At 36.7% G+C, this 14,372-nt stretch overlaps 1 protein-coding gene across 1 annotated transcript; it reads left to right on the top strand.

Annotated features, from left to right (window-relative positions):
- The first annotated feature begins 8,935 nt into the window (after positions 1 to 8,935).
- Positions 8,936 to 13,455, top strand: LOC136202306 (ADP-ribosylation factor-like protein 8c). The gene is made up of 6 exons (XM_065992850.1): positions 8,936 to 9,161; positions 11,444 to 11,525; positions 11,621 to 11,653; positions 11,741 to 11,862; positions 12,942 to 13,103; positions 13,192 to 13,455. Exons 1-6 carry the CDS (start codon positions 9,124 to 9,126, stop codon positions 13,307 to 13,309), a joined length of 555 nt encoding a protein of 184 aa, XP_065848922.1. The 5' UTR covers positions 8,936 to 9,123; the 3' UTR covers positions 13,310 to 13,455.
- Positions 13,456 to 14,372: the final 917 nt, after the last annotated feature.

Below are 14,372 nucleotides of genomic sequence, written 5' to 3'. Positions count from 1 at the left end.
AGTGTTCAACACTAGGGCGAGGATTGGATACGGCCACGATTGTCCAAGTCGTCTTCTAGGGTATTGCATACCATTTTGTACATGTAGATATAGGTTTGTTTTGTGCTTCTGAATGTTTAGACACCCGAGTTGCCAATTTTGGAAGGATAAAGAAGTTGTGGTATGCCGGATTTTGGTTTAAATGTCCAATTATGGTGTTAATTTATGAGATTAGGCAAATTAAAAGTTAACATGTTAGAATTGGAGTAATTTTCTGTGTTTCGAACTCGTTTTGGTAAAACGCACAAGAAAAGGATTCGTAATTGAAAATTATAAATGATTTTCGACCTTTTACAAATGTAAAAGTATATGTAGAAAATGTTTTTAAGTTCAAACATGATTTGTAATTCTTAACATTTGATTGTGAGATGTTACTTTCGACTCGTTCATGTCTGTGGTAATGTCTCACTGTCATATCCGATTCCATTTTGGATCGGGTTTGACAAGTAAATATTTTAAAATTGTAAGATTATATAGAAAAAATATTATACAAGAATAGAAATGAAGGACCCTTGCAAACATGTCAACAATAACAATAAATTATGACTTCAACACTCCCAAACACTAGTATCAAGCAATTATAAAGTTATGTTTGTTAATTTATTTACAATTTATAAATTTAAATTATTTTAAAACAAAATATTAATATCATTGATATAAAATGTATAAAATGTTAAATTTTTGTATAAAAAATTTATCCACCTGCGCAACGTGCGAGCACAATACTAGTTATATATCTATTTTGTTGTCACATTAGACGCTTTCCAAATTATTTAGTTGTGATTATTTACTTGAGTTAAAAACGCATTATTCATTTCATCTTGTGTTTGAAATTATATTTTTATGGTTCAAAGTTGTGTATTTATAATTTCTTTCTAGTCACATTACACATATCAAAAATTGCTTTCGAACTGTTAAAAATACAAATTTTGAATGCATATAAAATAAGATAATATCCAAGATTCTCTCAAGGAACGACGATGGCAGTGATTTTGCAACCTAGCCTGTGAGAGTGTCTCCTCCCTAATCTTAGTGTAGGAGTATTGACGGCGCCAGCGGCTCATCCCAGCGGTCGACGTGTTTCGTCCCTGGTAAGTTTTCGATTCCCTTGGTGGATCCTTTTTTATAGTCGGTGTTGGTGCGTCTGGAGATTTTTCCCACTTTGCGATTGCTTCTTGCAGTCCTAGGATTTTCTTGTTTCTTTGTGAGGTTCTTGCAGTTTTGTCCTATGAACTTAATTTTGGGGCAGCAAACTGTGTTGTCGTCCGATTACCTGTGTTGTAACTGATTTTCTCTTGCTCCTGGAATTTTTGGTCTTCATTTTGATTCTTAACTGGGTCTTCTTGGATTACGATTGTTGTTGGATTAGTGTCTGGTCTGTGTGCATTTCTATCTTGTTTAGAGAGAGGCGATGACCTAACCCTCCGCCATGGAATCGTCTTCGTCACCGGCGGCCGGTGCTGCGCCGTTCGCCATTGCGCATCTGTTCGATCGGAACTCTTTCTTCCGGTTCTCGTCTCATGCCTCCGCCTTTCATCCGCAATCGAAGTCACCCTCTCCGCCATCTTTTGCGGAGGCTGTGAAGAGCTCCCTCCATAAGACGGCGATCACTGCTCCATCGAAGCCGATAGTCACTGAGAAGGGGGGATTTATGGCAGTCCGAATTCCTCAGGCCATTTACGAGGATCGAATTAAGTCTGTCCAGCACTCTGTCATTGGTCGAGTTACAATGAACAAAGGGGATCGTCCCTGGAGACACGCTGAGCTTAAGCAGAAACTGAACCAAGTTTGGAATCGTGATCTAGACTGGAAGATGATATCCCTTGGGAAAGGATTCTATCAGATTTTTATGCCTAATGAAGGGGCCCTTCAATCTATCTGGGGACATGGAGCCATTTCATTGAAGTCCGGTTGTTGAGCGATTTCCGCAAGTGCACGGTTTCGCTTGTAGTAATAAAAAGATGTCGGTCACACAGGGAACGTTTTTTCACAAAAACTTATTTAGATATAGTTTAAAACGACTTAAGGTTTATTTAATAGATAATAGTTGATTTAATTTGGTTCTGAGATTGAATTAATAAGAATCAGATTAGAATATGTAGAATGTTAGAAATCAATTCTGTTTTGAGTATGAATTACAAAACAGAAATATTTAGTGTTTAAAATAAGAGAATAATTGTACTCGTTTGCATTAAGCAAAGAACACAACTTTAAACTTTGTAAAATTATAAATGTGTAATAACGTAAACTCCTTCAATTAAAAGGCTTTGAACCGCAGACGATCTTCCTACGGCCGGGCAAGATTGCTACCTTAATCAAAATAATACTTATTTCCGATAAGTCGACCTAACGATCATATCGTCCGTAAGAATGAATTTGCCCAAGTGTTCAACAAAGTTTCCTTGTAAAGATATTGAATTTAACTACGTTTTAATGAAAACACCAGAACTCACTTCAGATCATTTACCAAAGTGCTACATAAAAATATATTGAATTGCATAAACTCTTATTAGATGAAGTGTGAATTGATACAAGTTTACAGAGAATAAAAAGCATGGAAGCATTCAAGAGGACTTATTGAGTCTGGGTTGTCAATCCTTCCTCAAACCTCGTTAGAGTTTGTCAGGATCCGGGGTCGAATCCGCTAGTTAATCTTCTCGCTGAATCTTCGGAATAGAGATGGTTCTTCTACTACCAAAATGTAAACTAGTCTTGAACAGATCTTAATCTAAATCTAATTATTACTGTGTTTGTTCTTAATTTAAGAACAATGTGTGTACATCAAATTGCTTTTACAAAATCGAACTTCTAACTCTGAATTGTTTCTGACTCAGAATTTCTACATAAATTCTGTACTAATCTTAAAAATCTAACTCTCTACAACTCTGAATTCAACTCTTTATTTATAGATGTTGAAGAGTCGTGTTTAAGGATCGTGTCCGTTGCGAAGAGACGTTTTTATCCACCCGAACGGACGCGTTTCTTTGAATTTGAACATGTGAAGGATGTGTTGCCAGAATTTCTGATGTTACCGAGATTCAAGAATCTCAGCCGAGATTGAGGAGTAAAAATTTCTGTCTGTCTGGGAGATGCGTGTGTCTGGGAATCTCGGTTGCAACGCGGGTGTTTTTTCCCGGCCTCGACTCTGTTCCATCATCTTCGATTGGTGCATTTGAATTTCCTCGTCTTTTGCTCGTAACTTAGGGTTTTTCCTTCGTTTTTTACCTCTTTTCGTTTCTATTTGGATTTTACCAAATATTTAGGTACCTTGCATGAAAGAAACATATTCGGATGTAAAAGTACTCTAAATAGATATAAACAACACAAATTCATAGAAAAACTGATGTAAATATGGATGATATTTTAAGTATATTTTGGGCTTTACACCTGTATTATTAGATTTTCGCCCTAGACCCCGGGATTCAATCCAAAATTGCACAAGACCACTTCTGCTCAGGTATGGGTTCATTTTTACAATTTACCTTGGGAATTTTGGGATACCAGAATCATTGCTAGTATTGCTAGAGTTGTAGAGGTTCCTATCAGGTTTGATGAGAATACTGTAAGTGATGAATTTGGGCATTATGCTAGGGTTCTTATTGATGTTGAGCTGTCTCGGGAGGTTCAATCTAAACTCAGAATCGATACGGATAATCATAAGCAGTGGGTCTATGTGGAATATGAGAAACTGCCAGCGCTCTATGGTACTTGCTCCTCTATTGGGCATTTGTCAGCTCAATGTCGCCGTAATATTGATGCTTTTAAACAGCAGGCTCCAATAAGCAAGAAACAGAGGAATGATCATGCTAAGGCTTGGCGGAAAGTCCCCGATGCGAAGAATTTAGAGGAAAATCAGAAAAAGGATGATGTTTTGCAGCATGTGGAGGAAGACCTGCTGGTAAACTCCCTGCAAATGGTTCCGCACACTTCTGAAATTCAAATGAATGAAGCGACTGGAGATAGGGCTAACCCTAAGTCTTAGGATGATTCTACTGAAGGTCACAGTCGTTATACTTTGGATTCCGAGGGTTTTGTGATTAAGCTGCCAACGGTTATACCAAAAGAGGTAAATTTCCTTACAGAATCTCATGAATGGACACAACATTTGATTAGATCAAAAAACAGGGTATTTGTATTGTGAATGATTTTTCTACTGAAAGCAGTGATTGGATCACTAAGCGAAAGAAGACTAAGGCAAAATCCACTAAATCTCGGTTGAAAGGGCGAGTTAAATCTCCCGTCAAATATACATGATTGTTTTGTACTAGAACTGTAGAGGTATCTAGAATCAGGGTACCCAAAGAGCTTTAAAACTACTTTGCAATACCAATCATCCAGATTTGGTGTGTTTATCTGAGCCTATGGTTGAGTTTGATACAATTTCCTCTCGCTTATGGAACGCCCTTGGGTTACAGCTCATTTCTAAAAATGATAGCAACTCTATTTGGCTTTTTTGTAAGATTGGCATCAGTGATCGCTGTTACACCCTGCTTAGTCATGAGCAGCATATCACAATTAGGTACAGTTTACATACTTAACTTTTCAGATTACTTTTGTTTATGGGAATAACAATTCTGGCAGGAGCCGTTTGCTTTGGGATTCGGTTTTAGACATTACGGAAAGTAGTAAAAGAGTTGTTATGGGGGATTTTAATGCAGTGAGGTGCACATGAGAAAACTGATAGAAGCCCTTCTGAGAGCAGCTGCAGAGACTTTAGGGATTTCATCCAAAATGGAGAGTTGACTGAGGTGGAAAACACATGTATGCAATTTACTTGGTCAAATGGTAGAATGGGTGATGCTCATGTTGAATGCAGGTTGGATAGGGCACTTGTCAATGACAACTTTATTGATTGCTAGGACAGAATTCACTATTTGGTTCTTCCACGCAGCAAATCTGATCACTGTCCGATCCTGTTCTCTTGTGCTTCTGGCATGAGGTGGAAAGGAAGATTTAGATTTCTCTCTATGTGGACCACTCACAGCTCTCTGCACAGACTTGTCCAGGATCATTGGAGCTCCTGTGCTATCTCTCTTCCCCCTTGCTCAACTGCTTTGTCACAAGCTAAAGACTCTCCGTCCTAAGCTGAGGGCATGGAATAATGAAGTTTTTGGCCGTGTTGACAGCAATATTGCTGCTGCTCTTGACAAACTGAGTGATGTTCAATCCGGAATCGCTAGGGATGGATTAAATGACTCTCGTTTTGCTCAAGAATTGGAAGCTCAGCGGGACCTTGATTTGTAGTTACTCAGGCAAGAGATGCTTCTCAGGGACAAAAATCGCGAAAAATGGCTAAAGGCTGGAGACAGAAATTCATCTTTCTTTCACTGGTCGTCTAAAATTAGGAAGGTTCAATCCTCTCTAGATAGTCTCCTAATTAATAACACTATGGTCAATGATGAGAGTGAGATATCCCAATATGTGGTAAATAAATATGAGTCGCTTTTCACTAGCAATTTAAGATTTGTTGACTATGATGCTATTAACTCAGTTATTCCCCGTAGTGTGATAGATTTGGACAATGAGTTTCTTCTGAAGAGACCTTCTGATATTGAGATCCGAAATGCAATATTCAGCATGAATAAGGACAGTTCGCCAGGGCCTGATGGTTTTGGAGGTACGTTTTATCAGCATAGTTGGGATATTGTGGGTTCTGATGTATGTAGGATGGTGCTCAGCTTCTTTGATTCTGGTTACATGCTTCTTGGTATGAACTCTAGCATCATTGCTCTCATTCCAAAGGTTGAATGAGGAATGAAATTCATCAATTCAGACATGTTGCTATGGGCAACTTCAATTACAAAATCATTTCTAGGATTCTCTTTGACAGGCTGGCTCCTATTGCTTCTAAAATTATCTTTGACAACTAGTTCGGCTTCATCACAAGCAGAAGTATTCATCACTGCATAGCCGCGGCTTCTGAGGGAATCAATATGCTTAAGAAGAAGTGCTTTGGAGGCAATATAACTTTAAAAATTGATATCAGAAAAGCTTTCGACACCTTAGACTGGAACTTCCTGCTAGCTATTCTTGATTCGTTTGGCTTTTCTTTGAAGTTCAGAAATTGGATTCTGGAAATTCTTAGACCGGCTAGAATTTCAATTGCCTTAGGAGGGGGAGTTAAAGGCTTATTCAGCTGTTCTTGTGGCGTCAGTCAGGGGGGCCCGCTCTCCTCTACGCTTTTTGGGCTAGCTGAAGACTTTCTTAGCAGATGGATTAACAAATGACATGATGATTTTCTATCGAGCCACAATGAAAAATATGAGATGCGTTAGAGAGATCTTTAACCTTTATGAAGCAATTTCTGGCCAAGCTGTCAATTGGGATAAATCATAGGCTATCTTTGGCAATTATATCTCCTCCACTCGCAAAAATCGACTATCTGGCATTCTGGGAATTAAGATTGCTTCTCTTCCATTCAACTACCTCGGAGTTCCATTGTTTCAAGGGGCCCCTAAGTCCAGATACCTGCAACCTCTTATTGACAGATTTCTCAGCAAATTCAGTCTATGGTGGGGAAAATCCTTATCTTTTGCTGGTCGGCTCACACTTATTAAATCTTCTTTGACTAGAGCTTTGGTGCACTCGTTTCTAATTTACAAATGGCCTTGTGCTCTCATTACTCGAGTCAACAAGGTTGTCCGTAATTTTTTATGGATCGGGGATAGGGATAAAAGAAAGCTCATCACAGTTCCTTGGAGTATTTGCTGTCAGCAAGCAGGTTCTGGTGGCTTAGGCATTAAAGATTTTAAGCTTTTCAACTCTTCTCTGATTGCAAAATTCTGTTGGGATCTTTTGCAGGGTCAGAGCTTCATTACCTCTATGCTCAGGTATCGCTTCCTAGAAAACTCAGGTTTGGCGAAAAAATACATTGCAAATTCCTCAAATTGGACCTCGTCGAGATCGATTTTTGAGACTGTCAGGAATGAATCTATCTGGTGGTTTGGGGAAGATTCTAATTTAAACTTCTGGACTGATCATTGGATTGTGCCACCTGTTGCAGATCAGTTGGGAATTCTAGAAAAATTGCAGGCTAAACTCTACAGACCTATCCATGAGTACAGATTGAATGGCAATTGGGTTAATTTGCAGGAACTATCTGATCAGATTCAGAATAGCATTATGGATATTAAGGTTTTTGGGGAATCTGACAGTTGCATATGGTAGCCATCTGACACGGGCCAGCTCTCGGTTAAAAGTTTCTATCTCGAGCTTCAGCCGGGGACCCCTGTGGACTGGTGCAAATTTTTGTGGAATTCGTTTGTGCCCCCTAGGAGAGCAGCGATGTGAGCTTTGTAGGGCGGACGGTGAGTCCATCGAACACCTTTTTGTTAACTGTAGAGTGGCCTCTAATTTGTGGATTATGGTCTGCAACATCCACAACATTAGCTGCTGTTCTGGATCTAGTTTCGTTGATTTTTTAATGGGATCAGAGCTCTGTGCGTGAGAAAGAGCTTGAGGAAAGGCTGGATTTTCTCGGTTATTACTTGCATCTGGTTCATTTGGTTCATCCGCAATAGAGTTGTCTTCGATAACGAGCTACCTTCAATCCAAAACTTGAGGCACTCATTGCTGCACCTTATCAGGGAGGGCGCTGATGTCGCTGCAACCCGTATTCGTCCACCGCCTGAGCCGGATTATGCAATAGTCCGATGGATTCCGCCGCCGATTAACTGGATTAAAGTAAACACTGACGGGGCTTCGAGTACTAATGGAAGCGCCGGAGCGGGAGGAATTTTTCGGAATCATAGAGGCTTTGTGGTGGGATGCTTTGTGTTCCCGATTCACGACTCGCCTGCACACATTTCTGAGTTGAAGGCAATTATCTATGCGGTTAACGCTGCCTGGGAGAGAAACTGGAGGAGCATGTGGATTGAATCAAACTCATCATATGCAGTGCATCTCCTTAATAATAATTCAAGTGTTGTTCCTTGGAAAATCAAGAAAGATTGGCATTCCTGCTTAGCAAGACTTTCTGACATGAATTGGAGAGCCACACACATTTTTAGAGAAGGTAACCAGGCAGATGATAGGCTTGCTGAATTCGGACAGTCGGCTGACTCTTCTCTCTGGTGGCACTCTGCGCCTCATTTTTGTCAGTTTTTTTGTTTTTGATGATTTGTGTAATGTAGCTCACTTTAGGTTTCTGTAACTTTCTCTTTCTTTCTCCTTCTACTGTACTTTTTTTTCCTTTATTAATAATATTCGGGTTGTTGGCTGTGCTGGAGGTGCCAACCCAGATGGAATGTCCGGCCTGCCTTCGCGTCCCAACCTTTATTCAAAAAAAAAAAAAAAAGAATGCATATAAAATAAATAACATTCCATTAATAGAGTTTTATGTTCATGAATTTTTATGGTCATCAGAAATTTAATATACAAAAAAATAAAAATCGCTTGATATGCAAATAAAAGTTTAAAAGCTTAATATAAAAAAAATAATTAAGCCTCGTGATGTGCAATCAGAATTTTGATAACCATATGACATAAATAATGTAATGCATTAGCAAATTTGCAAGTCCAACAAGTCGGTAAAGCCAAAATAGAAATTTATGGAGCTTTGAATTTGGTCTAAAATAAAAACGGATTAACCTTTTGAATTTAAACTTTGCTATAAATTTTTCTATCAAAAAAATAAAATAAAAACTTTGCTATAAATTTTGGTTATAGTGCAATTGATATATATTTTAATTTATTTAAATTCTCTTTTGGTCTACGGAATGGATTTATGGAGTTAAACATATAACTTTAAATAAATTGATATAAGTAAGAAGACAGTTTCAATCAATTTGTTGGGTTGAGATTAAAGCAATTTGTTGGGTTGGCTTGTTATCTCGTCATTACAAGTTGTGATCTGTTTGTTAACTAAAAAGAAGAGTTTTACGGAGCAAATTATTTGTACAGCGGTTATTGCGACATTATACCAGAAAACTGACAGACACAGACTGTTTTAAAAAAAGATACCTCTTTACTACACCAAGTTAGTTTCCCCTCCCTTCCTCCTTAGGGTTCTTGCAATTTTTGCTGATTCTCTACTTTTCTCGAATAAACTTCAATCTTTGGACATCAAAACTTGCTTTTCTCCAAATGGGTCTTTGGGATTCCCTTCTTAACTGGCTTCGGAGGTATGGATTTTTCTTTTCTTTATTCCCCAAATTTCTGGTTGCTTGCTTCTGAGAATAGTTCTGGACTTTTCTTCAATTAGTAGACTCTTAAGTCAACATGTGTTGCATCCATGGTGCTGCTGCTGTTATTCAATAATAGATTATTATGCTTTTACTCTTTAAGTTAATTTTCTATGGTGGTTTAGGAGTGTCCAAATTGCCCCCCCAGAATGTAACCTAAATTTATATTGAACTTTGAGCAACATGGGATTTCTTGCTTTGGTAATTACATTTAAAAGGATTAGATTAGGTGGCTTGCTTTTCGTTTCTTATGGTGGAAAGCGTCTTCAAACTAAATAATGTCTGGATTTTGTGATAGATCAGTTAAAAGAAGCATCAAAATCTATTTTTATAGCTTATCAAATGTAGAGTAGAGGTATTGTTCTACATGCTTCTCTGCACAATGTTGGAGTTTGTATTTCTCAAAGATACTGCACAGGGAAGACTCTTTTCAAACCGACAGGTTTTGTATGGAGGACTAATGAAAACTTTAAGCCTTAAATCTTCCATTGCTTTTTATGTCGGGGCTTTGGAGGATAAAGAATCTGACTATGTCTTGTCCTTCATAATCAAATCTGCAAATAAGTCCATGGGGGTTTGGTTCTTTCTTTGCTGGAGAAAAGAAACCTTTGTTCATCTAAAGTCTATGTCACATGCGTTATGTAGGGAAACTTTGTTTGAAGTTCAATTTTAGCATGGGATGTGTTACTGCATCAAGATGAATCTTGTGGATCACTGGAGATAGTCAGCCTTCATTCATTTTGAGTTTTTTTTTTCTCTATCTAGTCTTTCCTCCAAGGATGTGTTGTTTCTGGTTTCTGGCGACTGTTGTGATGAATAATGCAGTTCTAAGCATGAAGCTTTGCTCGAGATAAGAGGCTGTACTAAAATTGGTTAGATATGGTTAAATGCACGGAATGGGTTTCGAGAAGAATAGGATTCAGTTTGTGACGCTAACTCAATGTATTGAGGAATATGACATTGTCATGAAGAGCAATAAGTTTTTTTGAAAGGGATTTGAATGTGCTGCCAGGCATATCTGAGCCATATATGAACAGTCCGAAGAGCAGGCTTCTTTAAATTGATTGATTGAATTCTTAAAAGCTTTTTGTACCATTTTTTTTTTTTTGAAAGGGATTTGAATGTTAGCCTGCTAGAAGACCAATTAATTGAAGACAGCAAACTGAAGTAGCTTAAGCTAGCTTAAGCAACCTTCTACTAGGTGTGTTTCACAGTTTGACGGACAGTTGAGCAAATTAAGTTAATGTTTTTCTTAGTAATTTTACAAACTAAGGGAATAGTGCATCCTCAGAGAAGGAAATTAGAAGAAGCTAAATGCGATTTAATGTGCTGCTCTATGGTTTTTCAGATGGGGAGTCCATATAATGTCAGCAGGGATAAGGCTTATCCAATTTGATAAAGAATAAAATGCAACAAAATTTGGATGGATTTTTTCTATCTTGGGTATTTGATGCGTAATTAGAGACTTAGTGTTTATTTCATAGATGTTAAATTCATTTCTTGGTTTGGTTGGTGGGTAGCATTGGTGCCTGCTATATGAGCTTAACTTCATTATGTTTTTCAGTTCATATAATGAATTCAAGCATTACTAAATGATTGAATTTTTACTTTCTTCCCCTCTCTATTTTTCCTTCTGCTGTCTGATTCTATCTTTTTCGCATCCATTCATTTCTCCCCCCTCTCTCTCTTTCCCCTTCCCTTCAAATTCTCTCTTTTGTGCGGTTTCAACTAGGTTTTATCTGTTAGTAGTCTATGGCCCATTGACTGTGAAGCGTAGTATCTTTTGACAGCATGTAAACGACTTGGGGCCAAGCAAATGGAGAATTTCTACATACAACTATGTACTGTTTGACTTATAAAGCTACTTAGCTGTTTTGAACATTGCAACTTGTTAATGAAATTCCATTTGTGGTCTGTTTTTGACTATTTGGTGAGGATGCCTGTTAGATAGAGGGTATTGAACACGGTGCAGGTGGACAAACTTCAAAACTAGCTTTGGTTTTAGTACAGTTTCAGCTTAATTTTGTTTTCTTTAATAAGTTAAACAGCTTTCAATTGCAACACTTTCTAACTTCATATTTGTTTCCTTTTTAATACCTCGACACCGTATAATTTTCTCTCATCCTTGAGGGTCTTTGTAGTAGTATGATTATTGTCAATTTATCTTTTTTTTTTTTTTTAATAGATATACTTTCTACCTTCTGACTGGTTCCATGTATCAGTTTATTCTTTAAACAGGAAATGGAGCTATCCCTTGTAGGCCTCCAAAATGCGGGAAAGACATCTCTTGTTAATGCAGTTGCTGTGAGTTAACACATACCGTGCACCTTTTTCTCTGGCATTTTTTATGGGACGGCTTTCTCTTGACATATGTACAACTTTTTTTTTCTTTTCCCCAGACAGGAGGATACAGTGAGGACATGATTCCAACTGTAGGTGCCTTTTCCTAGAACTAAAAAAAGTCCCAAAAATTGCAGTTCATGTTATTTATTTGGGTTTCTTAATCCATTGAATATCAGGTTGGTTTCAACATGAGGAAAGTTACAAAAGGCAATGTGACAATAAAGCTGTGGGATCTTGGAGGGCAGCGCCGATTTCGTACTATGTGGGAGCGTTACTGTCGTGGGGTCTCTGCGATTGTGTAATACCTCAGTCCCTTCACTAATTTATCTATGCTCTTTCATGTATTAGAGTGTTGTCTGTACAAATTATCTATGTTTGCTCATTTATTATATTATTATTTTATATCACATATCTAGTACACAAAAATGCTAGACATAACAGATTTCAGACATATATATATATATGCACATAAGTGACAGGGAAAACTACAAAATTAAACACTGTGGTTTGGCCGATTTGCAAAGACAGTCCCGTGGTTTAAAAGTTTGCAAAAAGGGGTTTTGTGCTTAATAAAATTTACAGTTTCAGGATATGTGAGTCAATTTTCCGGTCAAACAATACTTGCGTTTTAGTTAATTTGCAAAGACAGACCTTGTATTTTGGGTAATTTGCAAAGTCAGTCTTTAATTGTTGCAAATCGTTTCTGTCACGTCCGTGTCTAAATTTCTAAAATTTATATTTTGATATTAGTATATATTATAATTATTAGGTGTGTGAAGTTAATTTGGTGCTATGAGAAAAGTTTGGAGTTAATTTGATGTTTTTACGTGTAAATTAAAAGTTAGGATAATTTGGCCAAAATAAATAAATAAATATGTTATTATGATATATGGATAAATTGGAGACTCCTAAGTATTGATTATGATCTTTCTATTTCACGCACGATGCCGATTGAGGTCGTTTAGGGTTGGGTGTGACAGTTTCCTTTTGGGGTAAATAGTCGCGACAACAGTTTTTGATGGAATGAATGAGTTTGTAAACTGCACAAAACACAGCACCCTATTTGTAAACTTTTAAACCACGGGGACTGTCTTTGCAAATCGGTCAAACCACAATGTTTATTTTTGTACTTTTCCTTGTATTAATTGATTGGAGTAAAGGAAAAATCCAGTTTTGAAGGAAACTGTCAAAATACTTAATGATTTGTTAATCTGAACAACTTTGATCACATATTTGACTGGTTTATAATCTCTGTAAGCATAAAATAAATTTTTCTTTGTATGTTATGTGGAAAAAAATTTAGAGGTAAAAGAGATAATTCACATTATGTTTTGATGTAATGAAAGTTTTTTGCATTTGTGATTGATGCAAACACAGGTTTGTTGTTGATGCTGCTGACAGAGACGGTGTTCCCATATCTCGAAGCGAGTTGCACGATCTCCTAACAAAACCTTCCTTAAGTGGAATTCCTCTGCTTGTTCTTGGAAACAAGATTGATAAGTCTGAAGCACTTTCGAAGCAAGCTTTGGTGGATCAACTGTGAGTTTGAAAAGTGTGTGTGTTTGGTTAATCATATCATTCAATAGCTTAAAAAGATTCAGATATCCGTTTTGTTATATTGTTTCAGGGGACTGGAATCAATTTCAGATAGAGAGGTGTGCTGTTATATGATATCGTGCAAGGACTCGATAAACATAGATGTTGTGATCGACTGGCTTATCAAGCACTCAAAAACAGCGAAATGATATGAAAACGATGAAAGATAAGATCCTAAGGCAAGAAGCAGAGTGGAACTTATTCTGGTTGTGATTTAAGCATTTTGTACAGTTGAAGAACAAATATAGACAAGTTGTTCATACATTATCTTATTTATTTATTTTCTACTTATGCAGTTTTTTTCTAAAGATGTTTTGGCAATATTTGCTTAAAATTCATGAATACAATTCAATCTGTGAGGCATATATAGGTTTTCTTTTAATAACTAAATTACCAACAATAGAAGAGAGGAAACGAGATAAAGAATCTATGTTATTCCAACAGTTGAAGATTTGATAGAGAGGATTGAAATCTTGCTTTTTTATTTGGATAAATTATTTATTTTTTTTTACCTAAAACATTACTCAATTTTTCGTATAACTAATAATATAATATAAAGTTTTCAAATTTTGTTCAACGCAATAATTTAGTTTATCATTTTGAAACATTAATTTACTCTTATTAAAAAGTAAGGGTAAAATATATTTATGATATATGAACTTTAAAGTTTTTTTTATTATTTTTTTTGGGTTAATTTCAAATATAACCCATGTGATTTCAATTTTTGGCAAATAAATACTTGTGGTTTGATTTCGAGCGAATAAATACATGTGGTATGCTCCGTTTTTCAAAAACATGGTAATAGATGATGACGCCGTCTATATGCTGACGTGGCCGATGATAATTTAGTCAATAAGAATTAATTTCGAATAAATTATTGTGGTTTGCATGTTTTTGCAAATAAGTACATGTGGTTTAGATATTTTTTATAAATAGATATCCGTGGTTTGGATGTTTTTGCAAATAGGTACCCGTGGTATAACAAACCATAAACAAACGCTTAATTTAGGCAAATATTGTCCAAAAACTGAAGCTTAATAACTTTGGCAATTCCATACTAATGAGTTGTTACAAAATAGCTAACAGAGGATTTGCCATTTCCATGTCATAATACAAATACAAAAACATGTAATCAATAAGTGATCACGCATTGTCCAAAAAAACCTTAACTATGCGGCAACTGACTTCATTGTTTATGCCACATAATAGATT

This window comes from Euphorbia lathyris, chromosome 1, assembly GCF_963576675.1.
Source record: "Euphorbia lathyris chromosome 1, ddEupLath1.1, whole genome shotgun sequence".
NCBI lineage: Eukaryota > Viridiplantae > Streptophyta > Magnoliopsida > Malpighiales > Euphorbiaceae > Euphorbia > Euphorbia lathyris.
The sequence above is the reverse complement of the archived record's forward strand: the minus strand, read 5'-3'. Positions and strand labels throughout refer to the sequence as shown.

Coding starts and splice junctions, on each gene's coding strand:
- LOC136202306 (XM_065992850.1), top strand. CDS start 9,124: ATGGGTCTTTGGGATTCCCTTCTTAACTGGCTTCGGAG. Junction 11,654..11,740: donor GTGAGGACATGATTCCAACT/GTAGGTGCCTTT, acceptor ATTGAATATCAG/GTTGGTTTCAACATGAGGAA. Junction 11,863..12,941: donor CGTGGGGTCTCTGCGATTGT/GTAATACCTCAG, acceptor ATGCAAACACAG/GTTTGTTGTTGATGCTGCTG.